Source organism: Cimex lectularius, unplaced genomic scaffold (assembly GCF_000648675.2).
Source record: "Cimex lectularius strain Harlan isolate CLEC.00 unplaced genomic scaffold, Clec_2.1 scaffold113, whole genome shotgun sequence".
Classification (NCBI taxonomy): domain Eukaryota; kingdom Metazoa; phylum Arthropoda; class Insecta; order Hemiptera; family Cimicidae; genus Cimex; species Cimex lectularius.
In genome coordinates, this window is record NW_019392858.1 from 434,635 (window position 1) to 455,374 (window position 20,740).

The following is a 20,740-nucleotide window of genomic DNA, read 5'->3' on the forward strand; positions in this document are numbered from 1 at the left end:
TATAACAGGAATTTGTAGATTATAAAAAATATTGTATTGGACGGGGGTAGATGTTCAGAGTTGAGCCTATCACCTGTCACAGTCCACTGACATTTCAGCTTTGCTACTTTACAATGAATGGCCTTGAGAATCACCTACCTTGGGTTTTGGTAGTCCGGGGTCAGACCTGAGTCTTATCCGTCCAGCTACTGAGTTTGTGCTCCAGGGGTTGTCAACAACTAGGTCCCCAATACACAATCAGTTTCGAAATCCAATCCATTCACACTCTCACTCACTCTCAAAAATATTTTATCTTATTTATTTCCCTCAATCAGGGTGGTGCAGTACTCGATATTCCTCTGTCACATTTTACAGTGATTACCTAATTGAGGTTATTCAATATTCCACCACCAGCCTCTTAAACTGCACATTCCCGCCAATAAATACATTCACTCTCAACACACCCAAAAGAGACAACACTATCAATATTATATACAATAAAACAACCGAGTTTCCTCCAAGGAATAGGGGAAATTATTGCTACCGTACTCAAGCAAAATTCTCATAACAGGAGGCAATCCTATGTGCTGTAACTAACTAAAGTTTATAAGCGGAACTCAGCCTTAATCCAGCTATTTGCACTTTACTGCACATGTACAAACACTGTCCTCTCTGTAAACAACAGACAAGCTCGTGTAACTTATAACCAATCAGAGCATGAAAGCGAACACTCCTTGCGCTTGGTATAATTTCTTTTTCATTGTGCCTCCTGAATCAGGGATGGTGATAAAATGATGATAAATTTTTGTTTGTAACAGCACGTTGGAATACCTATTGTGATGAGAATCGTGCTTGAACACAGCAGCAAGTATTTCCCCTGTTCCAGTTCTTGGAGGAAACTCGGTCATTTTATTGTATGTAATACTGACAGTTTTTTCTCCCTTGGGTGTCTTGAGAGTAAGTGTATTTATTGAAGCGAATGTGTAGTTTGAGAGTGCTGATGGTGGAATATTGAATAACCTCAATTAGGTTAGTTATATAATAGGTGTAAAGGGTGACAGAGGAATATTGGGCGCTACACCTCCCTAACTGGGTAAAATAAATAAGATGAATGTTTTTAAGAGTGAGTGACAGTGAGAATGGACTTGGATTTAGGAACTGATTGTGTATTGGGGGACCTAGAAGTTTAAAGTCCTAGAGCCCAAACTCAACAGCTGGGTGAATAAGACCAACATCTGACCGCGGGCAGCCAATACTCCGAGGTGGGTGATTGTAAATTACACAAAATAATAGTGTTAATATTTTTCATTTTAGGATGGTATGACGTCAAGGTCAAAAATATGCATAACAATCTGCACCCTCTGGGTAAAACTGGATAAGTTGTATTTTGGCAAAATGAGGTCCATACTCTAGTAAATCTTTTGGCTGAGAAGAAAACCATTTCCTTTAAACACAATATGCCTTTTAGTCATCCAAATAAGTTAACGTTTTTATAATTCTACTTACTTGTAACCTCATAAACTTATTTACTAGTACATCATAAAAAAAAAATAAATAATAAAATAAAAAATTTACTATTATACAATTTTGCTCTACGAATTCCAGTGTTAAAATTTATTCCCCATTTGTGCATTTTAATGAAATATGTGTAGAAAAAATTTTTATTAAATGTTTTTTCATTATTACAGAGTAAAGGGAAATAGAAAATTAAATTTGATTATGCAATAGTTTTATTATTTAGATTTATGATGTAAAAATCAACAATTCAACTTGTTTAAACTTCATTTATATAAACAAATCGAGTATTAAGTCATATAAAAACTTTTTCCTTCAACTGCAAAAAATTACAACAAAGCATTTGAAAGAATGACTACTTAATAAAAATCATAATCGACAAATTTATTGCTGCAACAATAAAAGAGTAATAGCATTGCAACACCGATTATGTATTATTTTTATTTGTTTACAAGCAAAAGCTTCTTTTATTTTTATTAGTACTAGTTACAATTTTTTTTTTATTTTAATAGAATTTATGGTATGAAATAGTATTTGCATAGTAAGGCAGAATAAAAATGAATCATAATATATACACCAATTGTCTTGTGTTAATTTTAATTATTTTAACTGGATCTAGAAATGTTATTTTTTTTAATACTACTGCTAAGATAATTTTAAAACTTAGAAAATATTGTATTTCAATCAACTATATCGGAAATAAATATAAACAAGAACTATTTTTTTCTGGAAATTCTTAGTCATATGGTAAAAATTACTTGATGCTCAGATAGATTGAAAAATACACGACAATAAATAATACAAATGCCAAGGGGAAAACTGATCTTGAAAGTTTGTCTACAGAGTTGACATCAGATACTTTTTCCAACCATTTCTGCAAAGGTATTCTCGATTTAGAGTTGTCAGATCTTGATTTATCTTTGGTTTCCAGCGCATTCTAAAAGCATCATAATTTTCAGTTATAAGCTAATTAGTGTTTCTAATTATATAAAATAATAACAACTTACATCATCATCCGAACTGCTTTTATTGGTGGTTTGAGAATGTTTTGAATATGTATAGCTAACATAAAAAAATTCCATAAACGCGATAAAAACAAATATTAAACATGTTCCAGACCATACGTCTATTGCTCTTATGTACGAAACTTTAGGAAGGCCAACATTGAAAGATGTTATCAGATTTATAGTGATGAAGAACGTCGACATCCCTATTATAGTCCTTGCTACTACTTGGTTTGGCCCGAACCAAAAACTAGTCCAAGAGGTAAAAACAAGCATGGAAGTAGGAATGTACAAATGAAAGAAAAAGTAATTAATTCTTCTCAATAGGAAAAACCCTACTTCCAGGACAATGAATGTTCCTAAAAAAAAATTTAATATTAAAACTATTTAATATATAATTTTAATTTAACGCACCTGTGCTCAAGCTAACTTCTTCTGTACTTGGTATCACTTTGTATAAATCAAATTCTTGCACTCGGAGCTTTGGGTTTAACTGTATAGCCTGGGTTTCATCAAACTTCAACAACAAATCTTTTTTACTCCATCCATCTGAAATAAACGTTATAAAATAACACATACAATTCACAAGTTTGAGATTTAGTACTCACAACTTTCAATTCTTAGAGGACATTTTTGATGGTCAAATGGATAGAGTTGAAACTTCATCGGGCAAGAGAGAATCAGCGTCAGCCTACGACCGTTAGCTATTACTCATAAATAATTAACCACTCAAAATAAATAAAAATCCCACTCACTTTACACTGTAAAGGACAGAACCATTAGCTTGTATTCTCGCAAACTGGTTTGTTTTCATCGTCTGATGGTGATTGCCATCAATTTCATTGACAAAAAACAAATCGGGAGTCCACATTACATTGACATCATTTATCGAAATATGTGAAATATTCTCTAAAAAATTCTTTTTATAAAATGAGAACTCATTTTTTTAAAACTGAAGTCTAACCTGATAAATGTTTAAATTGTAGTCTTTCATCGACCCATTTTTGTCGCAAATATAATTGTATTGTATATTGCTGAAAAACACCAATAATGATTTACAATATATACACTTTATTCTTTTTGTTTTTTACAAAAAAAATAAAATTTTGATACAAATTCATATACTTTTTACTTGATTTTATGGAAAAGATAAAAACTAGCCTGCGAGATATAGTTCTACCCACCATTTCATAGTCGTCTATTGAACTAATGTCCAATATAAACATATTTGTCGTGATTGTAACATAATCTAAAAAAAATTATTTGCTTATTAAGCTTTGTAAAATTCTAGTCAGTGTAAAAATCAGTCAAAAATAGTGTGCACACATCTATTAAAAATTAATAGTCCATACCATTTCCATTTGTTCCTGGAGGACGGATCGTACTTGTGTACTTGGATTTGAAAATCTCTTTATGAATTTTTTCAATTTCTGCTTCTCTTGAAGCATAAATACTGGGTATGTACCTTTAAAAAGCAAAATCATATAGATATTTATTTTTTTTATATATACATGTATATTTATTTATTGTTTCATTTCCCTTAAAATCAGAACTGGGGACCTAACAACCAACTTTCATGCCCAAGGACTGTCTTTATATCGAATACCATGCCTACTCGCTCCCTATAAAGGGCCTGGGCCAAGTTGGACACTTTTCTCTACCTGCGCAGGGTTCACCACAAAAGTACCGAGTGACCGAATTTCTCTGGCTTAATAATGCTTTTAGAAGTATGGACTTGTATTTTTAAAAAATAAGTGAAAAGAAATAAAAGAAAGGAAAATTTCATGCCATTCCACATAATTATTACATATTCAAAAAATCATTTACTTAAAACTTTCCAGGGATTTGAATTTACTGTATAAATAGTTAAGTCAAATAAATTGGTTATAATTTTTTTTATATTTTAGTTAGGTAAACAAAGAATTGTACAAAATTGCAATGGCATTCGATAAATTGTACCATAAACGCTCAAAATACCAAAAATTCCTATTAACGTAGTCTTATCTGTGAATATATTATTTTATATGTTAAGCTAAGGATTGCGACTTGCATAATTATCTAAAAATAAAATTGTCAAGAAAAAAAACTTTGTACCAGTTAATCACACTTACCAACATAGAGCTAGCAAGAAGCTAAGTGATCTTACGACGTTTGAGATTTCCATTATTCTGCGAACAGTTATAATAACTCAAAATGTTTCTATTTATTCATTTCATACCACTGCCTTTGTTCACAAAAATAAATTTCACTGCTGAATACAAAATTTATTCAATATAAACCAAACTTTAGCTATTGTTTATTGATAATAATCATATTTTTTAAATCTAAACTTTACTCACAAACAATATAAGAGTAAAAATCAAACAAACTGCGTATTTATTTGCAATTTTACTGCGATTCTGTCGGTTGTTTTGAGAATCTGAAGAATCGTTTTATAGATATGAATCCTAGCTGGAGACCTATAAAAGACTAGATTTGGACTCCCTTTATAAGGCGAGTTCGCCTTCACAAAAGCTTTATTAAACAGATTACTATCAATTGAGACTACAATGGTACAAAATAAAATAATTACGAATAACCTTTTTGATTTTTTATTATTTGTGTGTACTCTTTTCTCTTCTAGATCTACACCAGTCTTGATTTCTTTCATCTTTAGCTGTAAAAAAAAAAAAAAAAACACTGACTTTAAAATATAATTCAAGTTATTTACTTAAAAACGTATACTAACAATTACAGGTAATACCAAAATACATTATAGATCATTTTGAAATAATAGAGGATTGATAAAAGCAAGTTTAAATGCAAAACGGTTTTATTATTACTGTTATTATCAAAATTTTAAGCAGTGAACAATTTTTTATAAAAATTACCATTATATAATAAATGTGTGTGTGTGTCTGTAACTGTTTCTTTAGAATTGCTAATTGTAGAATTTAATTCATGTAAGGGTGGTGAATATAATAATTTATTTGCATCCTCGGGGCAAAACTGTATAAGCAAAAAAAAATTACTTTTCTATATTGTGATCTTAAATTTTTAGATCTTAAAACAAAGTACAGGGATTTTATCAACATCAACTTGCAGAAATCTGATTTCAAACATTCCTTGAATAATAAATCGATAAGATTGAGGCATTTGGTTCAATAATGTTCAGTAGTTTGTTCTATTATTATTTGAGTATTATTTCCAGAAACAAATAATGTTCCACGGTTTTCTACAGAGTACGGTTGTAAAAAAAAATTCAGACTCAACACGCTTAAGAACAAATCATGCTATTTGTAGGCCTTAGGCATCACCTAATTCCGCATATGATATGCCAGAAAACATAAAACATAAGACAAATGTATTACATAAGAAAGGGTGAATGTTTCTAAATGATAAAAAATGTAAAGTCTAAAAGGTGGTTCCTCTGTGCTTCTTCTCGGCAGGTTTCTCCAGTAAGCACTAATGGGTTGAGCAGGTCATGACTCCAGCAACACATTGCACTAGTAATATAGTAAGTAGGTTAAAAAAATTACCTTTGATAAAAATTCAATTTTTGTTTTAACTTAATGGTTTCATTCTTAAGTTAAACAATAATGTACTGTCTGTCTGGCCAGACATACTGTTAAGTGCATTTATCTCAGTTTCCCAAAATTGGACTTACCCATTTTTTTCCCCAGAGGTCAGATATTGTTGCTCTTGAACAAACAGAAGTAAAGCATTTTGTGTCCAGAACGTATCAAAAAGTTGTTATTATGGGAAACTTTTTACATGAAAAGGATTAAAATACAAGTCCGGGTAGTTTCTACAAACTTTATTTTAAATTCATATTTTAATGTTTTCATCACACTAATGTTGTTTTAGATTTTTTATACAATCTTAAGCACAATATTTTCCAAAACATCAGTTTCGAGGGTTGTAATTAGATCCATAAGGCTTAAAGAGCAGTTTTGAAATATTTCATCGCACTTTCTGTCATCTGCTGCTTCTCTTCCTACCATTTCTGCTTTTTCGTATTCGCTCAATTCACCATCTCGTCTACGATTGTCATTTGATGTAGTGGAAGGTCTGAAATTTATATGATTAAATGAAAATTGAGAATAATTTCATTAACGATCAGTATCTTACACAAATAGTATCTGGAGGATTTCGCCAAACAAGCCATTGTATTCGAAAGCTGTGAAAGCAGCCTGGCAAATGCTTTTCAGCAAACAGTTTTGCCCATCGAAGGAGAGCCTTATAAAAAATCAAATTCCTTAACAACAATTGTTATATTAAATTGTGAGCTTTATCCAGGTGGTTTGTGGCATGATGATCGTGTAGTTTGGTCATAAGTCATGGTAATGAATCAAACCGTCAAGGTTAAGAAGACCAAAATGATTGGTAAATCATTTTGATCTTCTTAACCTTGACGGTTTGGTTTGTCAGGTGAATATCAAAATTTTCCCATCTTGTGGTGCACAGCAAATGGCAGTAATGAATGGCTTCAAAAGTTGATCAGAAGTGGTATCAGAAATGGGTTACGATGTAGAAGAAATTGCTGAAGATCAAAAGCGTGCAATTTTAGAGTAGGTGGTTTGTGTATTTTTTCACGTGTATGTCCTTTATGTACCTTTCACCACTGAGTATGTCAAAATGCCGGCAGACTGAGAGATTCTAGTTAGACTAGGATGATCAGCCACAATCAAACTACAAACTACTAACTACGTTATTTCAAATGCAAACCAAACCAATGAAATTATGCAGCACAAATGATCGTCATTCTTACAAATGGGCTTTTTTCAAAAACACCAGCACCTCAAGGGTTCATAAAAAAGCTGCATAGTTATGTGCATCTTTAATGATTAAATCAACAGTAATGAAACAATGTAACTTCTTGTGTCATTTGCATATTCAGGATAGTTTCCAATAATGAACTCTTGCATTGTTTATTTAACATGTCATTTTTTTAAACAATTATCTGTTATAAAGTGTTTGTGTTAAAAAAGTATTATAAAGTATTAATGGGTGATCTGAAGCATAAACAAGTTGATAATTCATTCACTGTGTTTTTAAATCAATGATATATTGTCAAAAAAACAAGGTTAACAATTCAACTAACTTATTATTACAAAAGATAAAGATGATAATTCAGAATTTCTCTCCATCCAGGAGTAAAGTAGATGAACACAATTATATTTTTAACAAAATAATAGTAAAATCTTTAAAAATCACTGATTATCATGATGCAATCCTTAAATGAATCTCATTGGAAAAGGAAAATAAGAACAAGTTTGATCATGACTAGAAAATCTGCTGACAAATACTACATGTATTTAATTAAATAATAATCAAACTCCTATAATTCGATTTCTAGCAAGCTAGGTGCCTGAAAGTTGAATAAATAAATTTCGACCATGCATTATATGGCATAAACTTTAACAAATCTGTAACGGTTCTTATTGGTCATGCAGAAGAAATCGATATTCTTGATTTAAATACTGTTAAAAACCTTACCTATCTAATGCATTTCTCACAATGTCATAAAATGTCCATCTTGTCAATTGTTTGTCGCCAGAGATTCCAAAGGCCTCTTCAGGGCGGGTGAAATGCGCAGAATTCGTTGGCAGTTCGTAATTTGTCTTCATAATCAAGCCAAATGTGACATCGTCATCTTTGAGGTCTACCGGTATACCAAAACCTGTAATAATCTGAGAAAAATTTATANAAGATTTAAAACAATTAATTAAATAAAAATTTTAAAAAAATACTATTTACTTGCAGCTTATTGCCTGAACCCATAGGAAAAGGAAGATACCTTTTGTCCCTATGGATCCACAGTTTGTCAGCATTTGAGTCAAATAAATTAAACACAACTGTCAACCACATTATCTGGAAAATATTGATAATACATTAAAGACAGAAAAATTCATTGTTTTGGTTAAAATAAGGATTGCAATATTAATAATTATAGAAACCTTCAAACAAAACTGTTTGGAATAGAATCTTTTAAGCACATATAATAAACTAATAACTATTACTTACAATATAAACATAAAGTGACTTATTTAAAATCATTTTGATAGCTACAGCCTCCTGTCTTTCTTTTTTCCAACTAAACAACTTCTCGGGGCAATGCCTTTTTTCATACAGGTGATAACTTACTCTAATTTTCTTCAGTGTAAAGCCATGTCTCCCTTCGTAGTTATCTTGTAATATCTGGCTTTTTTTATGTTATTTTAATTTTTTCACTGAATTTCACAATATTGTTCATTGCAGAATATTTAGTGTATCTTTATGCGCTGGAAGGACTTTGGACGAACAACTTGCGTTATTAACAAGAGATAAACGTTATATTACTTATACGTACAACAGTGCTATTGGTGTGAGTAAATCAATTTTAATTCTTTACAAATTTGCTTTTTTAAATCAAGTGGCTTTAAATACTTTATAAAGATTTTCTTGTTTAAAAGTGTTTCTTTTTTTTTAATCAATAAATACAACAATAAAATTTAATTGCATATACTTGTAAATAATAATAATGCTTTATTAATATTGATAAAAGAACAAACGAGTACAAAAATATATACAAGCATTGGGAATGTAGCAGGGATAACGGTCTGCCGAAAATTGCCCAAAAGTAACATTTAGAAATAAATAAATAAATATTCAGAAATCGTGAGATGGGGTCTGGTGTGATGTAGGTTTCAGAAAAACATTTTCTTTGTAGTGCCAACGTTTCGATCTTTATTGAGATCATCTTCAGGGCTCAAAGTGTTTGTCTTCTGTAAGTAATTGTGCCATTCCTGCGTGTCGTGTTGAGAGTGCCCAAAATAAATAAATAAATTTAAAAGAAACAAACAAAACATAACTACAAAACGTAAGCATATCACAAGAAGCATGAACATAACCTTATCACAAGAAGAATGGCGAAATATAAAAATCAATGTACACTGTATTACAAATTATAAACAAATCGAAACAAGAAACTTAACTTTTTTGCAAGTACAAAAATTAAATTAATATTGAACTCGTACATATAAAACCAAGCTGCACAGTTAAAACACGCAAGAGTTTCACTTTTATCATTTATTAAATCAAGTAAGGAGAGCAGTCGGCCCTCGAGAGCGATCGCTGCTCCAAATAAAAAAGACTTAGTTCTGACAGGATGGAACACTCAGCGACAAAATGAAAGGTGTCCTGCTTTTTCTCAGAATTACATAAAAGACAGCGCTGCCTTCCAACTTCCCTCCAGGGCACACCGTTTAAGCAGAGTTGTTCACATCTCACATTTAGGAGGTCAGAGAATTTAAGGGAATGAACCTTAACATTACCGGTCACCAGGTTGGGGATATAGAGGAAAAAACGATCCCATGACCTGGCTTTTCGTAGGCACATTTCCCTAATGTTATCGCGTTGCCCTCTCAAGAATTGCCGAAACAGTTCAGGTCAGTGGTCCACGTTGTCCCGTGCTTTAAAATAATTAATTTGCGAATGGGGCAGCCAAAATAAATTGAATTGGATTATCAAATGTGCTGTATTTTTTAAAAACGAGAATCGGGTAAACTGAAAATTTTGAGGAAATACCGAAAGTGTAGGTTCAGTGAGTAAATAAAAATGAGGTCTGTTGATGTTTCGATGTAAAGCATGTAATTGGGAGTTGTATCAAGGAAAACGAACACTTTTTCATTAAAAACACGGTAAACTTTTTCAATTTCTTCATATTGTTGGAACCCCGAACTTGACAAAATTGAACGGCACATAGCGCTAAGTTTGGCTTAGCCGGGTAAGTAACTGAACTGTGACCAATGAAATTTCTCCAGATTCGGTGCGACAAAATTTTGCCTGAAGAGGCATTTTGACTCACAAGGGGATGACCAGGTTGGTTGTCACGAGTTTGGAACAAACATTTTTTTGGCGATTTTACACTCCAATTTTTTTTTTTTTAATTCTATTTACTCAAATCAACTATGTCACTTATTTTACATTTATAGCATTTTTTTATTTATTGATTTATTTTACATCATTTTTCATGTAGATTGCAATAAAAATATAGTAAAAGCTATTTTATAGTTAGTTTACCAATAAACAAAAAACTTCTAAAAACCAAATTTTTTCAAGTAAACTAAAGATCATATTTTTTTATGAAACTAATATGAAATTTCGTTTTAGCACCTCTAGAGACCCCTAAATATTAATTTTTGTTTGAATTTAAACTTCGACGAGGTCGATTTTTTGACCTCTAAAATTTTCCGATTTTTAATAAGACGGAATATCTGATTGAAACGGCTATAATTCAAAAACGACTAAAAGGATTTTGAAGTCAAACGTACCACTTGAAAGAAGAGAAGTGTAGCTTTTTAGCTACTGTACCATAAAAATATATAAACGATTTCTATAAGAAAATACATAAAATAAGAAAATATTTTTACAAAAATTAACCTCGCTTTTTGAATGGAAATAATAGGCCTATTTTAAAGTTTCGTACAGTTATAAAATGCACTTTACAATTTCTTTAAAACAAATTTTAACCTTGAAAATCGGTCGCCTAGATATTGAGAATACACTAGGAATGTCAGTCATGCAAAAGGTCGTCGAAATTATCAGTCAAAAAATTAATTTACTACGATTTCCGCGAAAGTCGGCATTTAAGGGTTTTATAACGCTAGAATCACGACATAGGTCAAATCCAAGTTTTTACCATTTTCAGACTTACTTTGCATAGATAATGTCTATTAAAATATGCAAAAAAAGCGCACACAATGGCTTTCAAAAATTCAAAGACTGAGGGGAAGTCATCTAAAAATATAGAGAATGAAAGTGGAGTTAGAATGCAGCCTTGTCTTACCCCACTGCCAATTTTTAAAAACTCGGAATTTTTTCCTTACCTCCTACTCCCGCCGAATTCCAGGAAAATCCTAGATTGTAAAGTTTTAGAATGAGCGCACTTCTGTCAACTTTTTCGGCCGCCTTAAAATTCACGAAAAACTATACAACTTTTTCCCTCGGTGGGGGTTTTTCATATGGGAACCTTGCTTTGTACGAATACGAAAATATCGCCGGTCGTGGAAAAAACCTCCGCGAAACCCTGTAAAATTAAATTATCAATTATTATTCGGAGATCGTGAGATGCGGTCTGGTGTGACGTAGATTTTAGAAAAACATTTTCTTTATCGTGCCAACGTTTCGATCTTTATATCGATCATCTTCAGGGCTCAAAGTGTTTGTTTTCTGCGTAATTGTGCCATTTTTGTGTGTCGTGTTGAGAGTGTCCTAAATTATTAATTGTGGCAAAAGATTCTTCATGCTTCAATAAAATCCCAGAAAAAAGTTTTGAAATTGAGTATAAGCGCAAAATATCTCTGTAGTGTCTACCAATAAGAATCACCCCTTTTTTTCAAAGTCGAAAGAGGAGAGCTTTTCCAAAGGAAGTTGGAACGTCTTCTTTGTCGTAAATGAGTTAAAAAGGTCACGAACGAGGAAGCTTGTTTTTGTCAAATCCACTTATTTGTCAAACGGAACTAAATCAGGACCAGGTGCTTGATAATTTTTTACGCAACTCAAAACAGCCTTTAACTCGATGAAGGCAATCATCAGGTGGTGGAGAATTGGGTTTTCGATTAATGTCTCCACATAGTATATCCCTGATGACCTAGACAGATTTAATAAATTAGAAAAATGGGTTACAAAATTGTCCAGGGGTACATTTGGACCTCCAATATGTTTGTTCCTAAGTCCGAAAATTTTACTTTGTATCACAATTCCTCTGAGTCACGGGCTGAAATTATTCGTTTTGCTACCCATGAGAAAAAAGTCAGAAAGTAGTTTAAAGCGGATTTTGGTTTCTAAATATTTCGTCCTTACATTTGAGTTGGTTCTTCTAAAGAGGTTTAACAGAGAAAATACTTCAAGACTCAAAATTAAACAGTCATAAACAAACTAGGGATTTTTTTAAGCGGAAAGCGAGGGAAAGGAAGATTTAAAGGATAAGCAGACTTGATGAAAAAGCAACCAATCGATCCAGATATTTTTGGGTAAACAGTTTAGGTTATTTGACAATTGATCCTTTGTGGCAATTTGGAAAAAAATGGGAAGTTGATCAGAAAAGAAAAGAGGATGGACCTTAAAGTATAAAACCACGCGCAGTGTCAATATCGTAATCAATGAAGTCCTACTGAGATGTACTGCTAGTTGAAACTATACTTATAAATTGAATTTATCATTTTTAGATGTTCCTTGCGTTTGCCATCCCTGTCGTTTCTGAATTTGAGGAGATTCCAGACAGGGATGTCCTTTTTTCATACAACTTCGAGGCCAATTACAATCTACCGACTAACATCTCCTACTACGATTTGACGCCTCCAGAAAGGAGCTTTTTCAATTTTAACCGAAGCACCGTGTACGGACTTTTTGAGAGGCGTTTGAACAAGTGTGTCTAGAAAATCTTACAAATAAAACAAAAATAAGACCAGTGTTGAATTTTGTAACTTTGATTTTACAGTTTGAACGTCAACGGGAGACAATGCCTTCTGCGACTCATATGTGATATGGCACGAACTCCTATCTCTCACAATGGCCTCATAGGAAGACTCCTACACATATTATTTATGTATGAAAATTATCTATAAACATTATCCCTTTCCTAATTGTAATTCATTTGTGTGTTTTTAACAGGCCGTCAACCTCGGAGAGTGAATACTTAGTTGAAGAAGAACAAGCTGAACAAGACGGTATAAATGACTTCGACTGTTCGCTTAAATATTTTAAATGTCCTCATAGCATTATCGATACAATATCTTATCTAGCTTAGCTTTTTTATTGATTTAATCTGTAGTAAATAAATAATTTTATTTTTTACGAAGGTATTAGGGGTCCTTTACCTTACAGTGATTACCTGTCAACGCCTAAATCGTTGCGGCCAACGACGCCCCCTAAATATTATTGTTATTTCTTGCTCAAAATGGCCTCTTTTTTTAAACATGCAAATCCGTTTCCCTTCCTTGTTATAATTTGCCAACAATAATTTAACGGATGTCCTCAAAATTGTTTAGGCTAATTCCCGTTTCTATCAGATTAAACTAAAGACAGTCGCTTAACAGGATTATATATGCAGCGCAGGGGGTGAGTCACTTGAAGGCAGAGAGTCTACTGACATATTTTATTAATGAGGGGACATTAAAATTCAAAGAGCTCCTGCATCTTTCAATTTGCATTGATTATTTCTTTAAGAACCACAACATCATTCGGCCAAACTAGAATAAGGGGAAAATATGGTAAAAAACGTGTAAATTGTTTGTGTAAGATGGTTTACAACTTTGTAGCACTTTGAAGAAGAAATGAAATGATGTTATACTTATTTAGCTTGTTCGCCAAGTCGATCGGTAAATTAACAGAAGAAAGTGAAATGAATAAACTAAAAAACCGTTAAAAATGGCAAAATTAGACGCATTTAAATGCAATGAATAAACATTATATATTTAAAATAATTCATCGAGAATCTATGGTTACCAGTATGGTTCAAAAGCTCCTAAGCTCTTACAGATTCACTTTAATATAATAAGATTAGAGAAATTCTAGAAAACTGTTTTTATTTATTGCAATCACTTTACAATCTGATCTAAAGTAAATCTAAAAATGCTTCTGACCTCTTCCATCAAAAATTTTGTTCAAAACTGTAGAAGAATCCGCTTATTTCTAAAAACTCTCTCTTCCTAACAAGTCACCCTATGTTTCTCCCATTGCTTTTCGCTGAATATAATTCTCAGTACTTTTGTATTGAAGGATGAACAACAAGGTTTCGGTGTTTCGAAACAGTCGTTTATATGGTTGATTATATGAAGTTGATGGGAATAGCGTAAGGGAAATAAAGGAAAGATCCGAAGAAGCTATAAAGATAGTCCATAATTGGTGCCAACAACAAAAGCTTCAAATATCAGAGGAAAAAACCAAAGTTCAATTCTTAAAAGGAAAAGTAGCACCCTCGAATAACCCAAAAATTAGCCTCAACGGGAAGACATTAAAAAAGGAAAAAAACGTAACATACTTAGGAGTAGTGATCAGTAACAGGTTCAACCCTAGCAGCCATATTGAGAACATCCGGAAAAAAATAGAAGGAAAACAAAATTACCTGGCTAATTTAGAAAAAGCTACTTGGGGGCTAAAATTTGAAAGCACAAAAATATTATATAAAGTTGTAAACCTTTCAATACTGTGTTATGCAGCACCATCTTGGGCTACAAAATTAAATAAAACCCAAGTCAATAAATTATTAACCATACAAAGAGGTGCACTAAAATGGCTATGTAAAGGGTATCGAACTAAGTCGACAGACGCACTTCAAGTTATAACAGGGCAGATACCAAATGACTTAGAACTCATTAAAAGAATAGAGATTCACAAATTAAGGAAAACAACATGCAATAATTATAGTGAAAAAATTAAAGAATTAGAAAATGAAATTATAACAAAATGGCAAGCAAGATGGAGTGCAAGCATAAAAGGGCGAACTTCTTATAAATTCTTGCCATTAAATCAAGAATCAAAAACGGGAATTTTATTCTACCAAATTATATTACTACCCAGTTTTTAACAGGGCATGGAGAATTTAATAAATATTTATATAATTAAAAGTTAAAAAACACTAATTTATGCCAATGTGGAGAAATAGAAAGTGCTGAACATATTGTGACGAAATGCAAAATCTATAACCATAAAAGAATAATACTAGAAATTGAAATGAATTGATGAAATAGATGATGAAAGTAAATTCGTAGAACTGACAAAGGACAAACACAATTATAAAGAGTTTATAAAGTATGTCTATGAAAAAAAAACTAAACACAGTTCACAAAATCAAAATGAAAATCATCGATAATAAAAAATTCCCACAAGGGCTTTTAATTTTATGTATGTAAATAAAGAACTTCAATGTACAAATTTAATTACTCTTGTCTTGTTTTTTATGTTATATATGTACATAGTTAAATTATACATTTGAGAAGTTATATTTAAAGTTATAAATGTATATAGTTAGCATGTTTTAGTAAATTAAGTTATTTATTTTGTTTTCATTATTCTCATGTTTATATGAGTATAAAATTGAATTATTTATATGAAATATCTAGTCTAAGTTATAATGAATATATTTAAATAATTTATATGAAATGTTTGTTTAGATTTATAAACGTATATAGTCCAACGGGTTTATTTAAGCTAGTAAGATCTATTTAACAATCTTTTTATTTAAGTGTTTCATTGTGCTCATGTTTTTATTACTAGTCAAAATAGGCTATTTATATTGTTTAAAAATGTTCTAACCGCCAAAAAATCTCTTTAAAAATTGTTATAAAACCTCTCAGGGAAAAAAAATCCCTGTAAAACCAAATCGCCGCCCAGCGGTCCATCCCGGAAAAGTTATAATATAATTATAATTATAACGGCTAAAGATCTGTGTAAGGGGACCTGTTGTGGTTGAAAAACAAATTATTAATTTAAAAATTTATTAAAACAAATAATGTGATAAATAAAAAAATAACATAAAAGCAAACGCTGTAAGAGGTTTACACCAAACACAGCAAAAACACAAATAACAAAATCACAAAGGTTGGTTATATGAATATGAAGTCAGTGAAGTTGCACCTTTGCAACGAGCTATACCTCAACGAGCTTGGAAGAGACCTGATTGCAGTTCTTTTAACATCATAGTAATAATCATTATGATCTAATAATAATGGCCATAACTTTCATGCAGCATGAATCTGTTAAAGGATGAACAACAAGATTTCTCTGTTTCGAAACAGACGTTTATAGTTAGTTACATGAATATGTAGTCAGTGAAGACTTCTACAATGAGTTATATATACCTCAACGAGCGTGGAAGAGACCTGCTCGCAGTTCTTGCAGAATCAAAGTACAACCATTGATCTATTTGTACGATGAGAATTATTAAAAAGTCTAGACAATTTTCGGTCATTCTTCGTCTAAATCTGTACTTTCTGCTTACGGCCATCTTGGGATATGTCTGACGTCCTCCGTCAACGAGTTTGTTCACCACCGTGGCAGCATCTGCCGATTTCTAAAAAAATTATTTTTTTAACAAGACTCTCCCAGTTTTTTTTTTAATTTGAATGATAATGGCCATACCTTTTATGGAGCATGAATCTTAGAAATTTTGAGTAGAAGATTATTCAGAAATCGTGAGATGCGGTCTGGTGTGATGTAGGTTCCAGAAAAACATTTTCTTTATCGTGCTAACGTTTCGATCTTTAGTTAGATCCTCTTCAGGGCTCAAAGTGTTTGTTTTCTACGTAAATATGTGCGTAAGTTTGTGTAGAAGGATGAACACCCAACGGTACACGCCATAGCTTGGAAGAGACCTGCTAGCACTTCTCGTAGTATCGTAACGTAACAACCATTCTTTGGTACATCTAATATACTATTTTTTAAATCTGTAGGATTGACATTTATTATAAAAAAATACGTGTTTAATATTTTTTAGTCATGTTTCAAATCCATTACAGTTCGTGGTCCGATTGTCTAATTAACCTTTTTTCAATTAATTAATATTTATGTTACTTATGTTACTTGTTTCAAATGTTTACCTTTCTTCGTAGAAAAATTATACAGGGTACCTCAGGCCCAGATGAAAAACTTCAGGTTTTCAAATATGACCCTATACAACCTGACAGACCATTTGAAAGGATATTGTACGCTGAAAACAATGGTGGAATTGGACTTGAAATTGGACAAAAATGGCAAAGTTACGGTCAAAAGTTCAAGAAAGAAATCGGTCATTTGGTTTGCTATTTATAAATCACATTTCATGTTAGAACTGTCTGCCTTGCGTAAAGATGTCAAGGTTTGCTCATTTTGACCACTCTTCACCGGTGCTCGGAGCGATAGTCAGGGGAGATGAATTGACAAGTATTTTCTATCCTTTGCCCGCAGTTCTTCAACTGAGATTGCTGGGTTATGATTGGCGTAGACACTTTTCTTTAAATGGTCCCATAGAAAATAGTCAAGTGTAGTTAAATCGGGTGACCGAGTCGGCCAACAGATCGTTCCATGAGGACATATCCACCAATCCCGGACGTCTCACCTGCAAAGAATTGGGGCATCCATCAAGCTGGAAAATTATTCTTAGTCGTTGATGCAGAGTAACATCATCTAATAGTGTTTTAAATTATTGTTGTTTTAAATTATTTTCATAGAAAATTAATTTCTTACCGATAAGTCCACACCAAACGTTGATACTGTGAACCACCTGATGATGACAAGAGTACGAAATTCTCGGATTTTCCTCTGCTTACGTTCGAAAATTCCAACGGTTTAGTATGCCATTAGACGTGAATTCGAATTCATCAGTCCGTATGGAAGACCGTTTTTTTCAGCCTTCCAAATCGATTTGTGCAAGGAATGTTAGACGCCTGTCATAATCAGAGACCGTAGTCCCTAGACAAGAAGCTTAAAATTGTAAGTCCGGAGTACATATCTACTTTCATTTTTTGAAAAACCTAAAACCCTTCCAATATTTCGGCTAGAGGAATTAGGATTTTCGCGAACATGCAGTAAAATATTCACCTCCTCGTCGAAATTACGGTGCCGTTTTCTTTTTGCCATAACTTGTCATTTTTTGTCCAATTTAAAATCCTATTCCGCCATTGTTTTCAGCGTAAAAAAATCCTTTAAAATGATGTGTCAGGATGTATAGGGTTTTATTTGAAATTTTGAAGTTGAACTGTGCCTAAGGTACCCTGGATAATTTTTCTCCAAAAAAGGAAAAAGTTTGAAACTAGACTAAAAATTATTAAACACGTATTTTTAGCGTCATTGGTTCAAGACAATTCAGCCGGGCTATTTACAAAAAGACACCCTGTATAAATTAAGCCTCAAGTTATGTCTAATATTTCTAATGTGCAGCTATCTTCACGTCTGTCATACCACTTATATATACGACTAGCAAAATTGAAGTTCTTAAACAATATTTTAAATAATTTGTTGAGTAAATTACGACTTCGACTAAGGAGAGTTGTTTGCTAAACATTGAACATCCTTAAGAAATTTGTGTCTCAGGTGCCGCGGTTTTTAAATATTTATGGCCTTTGACATTTTTTTTCTTTTAAATTCGCCAGACTTCTTTAATGAGACAGTAGCTCCTTCTTTAACTGATGGACAACGGAAAACCTTCACAAATCATTTTAATATTTCAAGGGGCGGAAATCAAGTTAGCATTTCCGTGGATGTGATGTTGACAGGGACCGGAATAAATTATCTCTGGAAGAAGGCAAAGTCCCTCGGGATCCTAATTGTGCCGATTCCCTGCCTTAACCATCCGTCTTAAACTAGAAGGAAAATGTCAATTTGCATTTTCTTTACAAGAGATTAACGCCTTAAAAAGCATAAAATTGTATATGGGCCTTTAATTCTTGACATCTTAAAACACGAATTTTAAGCTTTCAGCTCAATCTCCTTCCAATAAAAATGATTTGGGCTCATGACACAGAAAAGGAACTTGTAAAGAACTCTTTCTTGTTTATGTAGTTATAAATAACGAAAGTTGCTAAAATGTACATTATGTTAGAACCTCAATTTACACACTTTCAATCAGCAAAGAAAATGGGTCCGAAATTTGAAAATTAATAGAAAACTACAGTTAATTAAGGTTTCTAGTTGAGATAAAAAAGTCAATGGCACGAGCGGGATTCGAACCCACGATCTTCGGCTTGATACGCAGCTGCTCTACCACTTGAACTATCGTGACCTCGATCCACTCGGACACCAACCTCCTATCTCAACCCCACCTTTTGAATTTTCCCTCCTTTTTGCCACTTTTCAAATGTCATGTAATCGGGGTGGATTCTCGACGACAAATGAAATGGCCACGGAGAGGTTTAGTGAAGTATACTTCATTTTTAATCATTAAATTCACTAATTTCGTGGTCCGCTTGACAAATTAATGTACTACAATTAATTAAGGTTTTTAGTTGAGATAAAAAAGTCAATGGCACGAGCGGGATTCGAACCCACGATCTTCGGCTTGATACGCCGCTGCTCTACCACTTGAGCTATCGTGATCTCGCTCCACTCGGACACCAACCTCCTATCTCAACCCCACCTTTTGAATTTTCCCTCCTTTTTGCCACTTTTCAAATGTCCAAAAACCTGTGGTAGAGCAGCGGCGTATCAATCCGAAGATCGTGGGTTCGAATCCCGCTCGTGCCATTGACTTTTTTATCTCAACTAAAAACCTTAATTAATTGTAATACATTAATTTGTCAAGCGGACCACGAAATTAGTGAATTTAATTAATAGAAAAGTTGGAAGTAGTATCTTATACAGGTTGAATAAAAATATAAAATGGTAAGGCACATTAAACGGCAATAAACAATAGAAAATATTTATATTATTGTTAAGAGCTAGTTTTTAGAAGTTTTCTTGTAAAAACAAATATAAAATAATATTCATCGTTACGTCTTGCTTCCGAAAACATTATAAAAACAAGTGTACAACAAAAAATAGCCGTTTTTAAAGAGTTTTCAAACTGAATGTTTTGTTTGGACCATTTATTCTTTTGTCTACAAAGCTTTTTAAAGCAAAGAAATTAAAATTAAAAATATACATCGAATCATATATGTATACAATGTAGGTTAAAACAAAGTAAATTTATCATCATCATTATCATCTCAGATTTGTGTATTAGACCTCACTTATTCCTAATGAAAAAAGATTAAATTTCGTGTAAAGTAACTTCGAAATGGCTGGGACATGCAAGGCATTAGAAATACAAGAACCGCTTGTGGTCTTTTATTTACCGATCCACGGGCATCTAGATCTCATACTGTATGGAAAAATTGTAAACATTACATAATTTTACATTTTTGTTCTCTTTTTAAAACTGAATCATCGGTCAAAAGTCGGCACTACCGTTTTTGTCCTGTCGAATATTAAATTAATTTGCTCACGGAAGCATCGTCCCAAGTATTAATTAAACTTTCGTTGAGACAGGTCGATCGACCATTGGGATTTGTCGCTCTTTTCAAGTTTTAAAAGTTTGTTGGATTGAAGTAAGTACGTTGAGGGAAGGGTTGACAGGGAAGGGGTTTTGTAGCGGGTGTGGGCTAGGTTTGGTATGTGGGGTAGGTGAGATCAGAGTGGATAGTATGATTGGTGAAAATGGAATATGAACTATTGTGCGAAGGATTTTGTTAAGATTGAATATAGTTCAATTCCAAATCCAAATTGGGACGATTACCGTAGTGTACAACAGGTTTTTGTTAGGTCAG

At 32.6% G+C, this 20,740-nt stretch overlaps 3 protein-coding genes across 3 annotated transcripts; 1 reads left to right on the forward strand and 2 right to left on the reverse strand.

Moving 5' to 3' along the window:
• Positions 1-1,782: 1,782 nt before the first annotated feature.
• On the reverse strand, positions 1,783-4,960 carry LOC106669474 (glutamate-gated chloride channel-like). Its single transcript, XM_014398974.2, has 10 exons — positions 4,838-4,960; positions 4,610-4,749; positions 3,851-3,963; positions 3,683-3,747; positions 3,463-3,532; positions 3,254-3,407; positions 3,107-3,189; positions 2,913-3,047; positions 2,502-2,857; positions 1,783-2,431 (listed from the first exon to the last, which is right to left on the reverse strand). The coding sequence occupies exons 2-10, from the start codon at positions 4,660-4,662 to the stop codon at positions 2,249-2,251; spliced, it is 1,212 nt and encodes a 403-aa protein (XP_014254460.1). The 5' UTR covers positions 4,663-4,749; positions 4,838-4,960; the 3' UTR covers positions 1,783-2,248.
• Positions 4,961-6,339: 1,379 nt separating this feature from the next.
• LOC106669471 lies at positions 6,340-8,528 on the reverse strand. Its single transcript, XM_014398970.2, has 5 exons — positions 8,505-8,528; positions 8,238-8,351; positions 7,977-8,170; positions 6,609-6,716; positions 6,340-6,548 (listed from the first exon to the last, which is right to left on the reverse strand). Exons 2-5 carry the CDS (start codon positions 8,346-8,348, stop codon positions 6,350-6,352), a joined length of 612 nt encoding a protein of 203 aa, XP_014254456.1. The 5' UTR covers positions 8,349-8,351; positions 8,505-8,528; the 3' UTR covers positions 6,340-6,349.
• Positions 8,529-8,560: 32 nt separating this feature from the next.
• LOC106669472 lies at positions 8,561-13,287 on the forward strand. Its single transcript, XM_014398972.2, has 5 exons — positions 8,561-8,671; positions 8,739-8,844; positions 12,689-12,888; positions 12,961-13,068; positions 13,134-13,287. The coding sequence occupies exons 1-5, from the start codon at positions 8,595-8,597 to the stop codon at positions 13,267-13,269; spliced, it is 627 nt and encodes a 208-aa protein (XP_014254458.2). The 5' UTR covers positions 8,561-8,594; the 3' UTR covers positions 13,270-13,287.
• Positions 13,288-20,740: the final 7,453 nt, after the last annotated feature.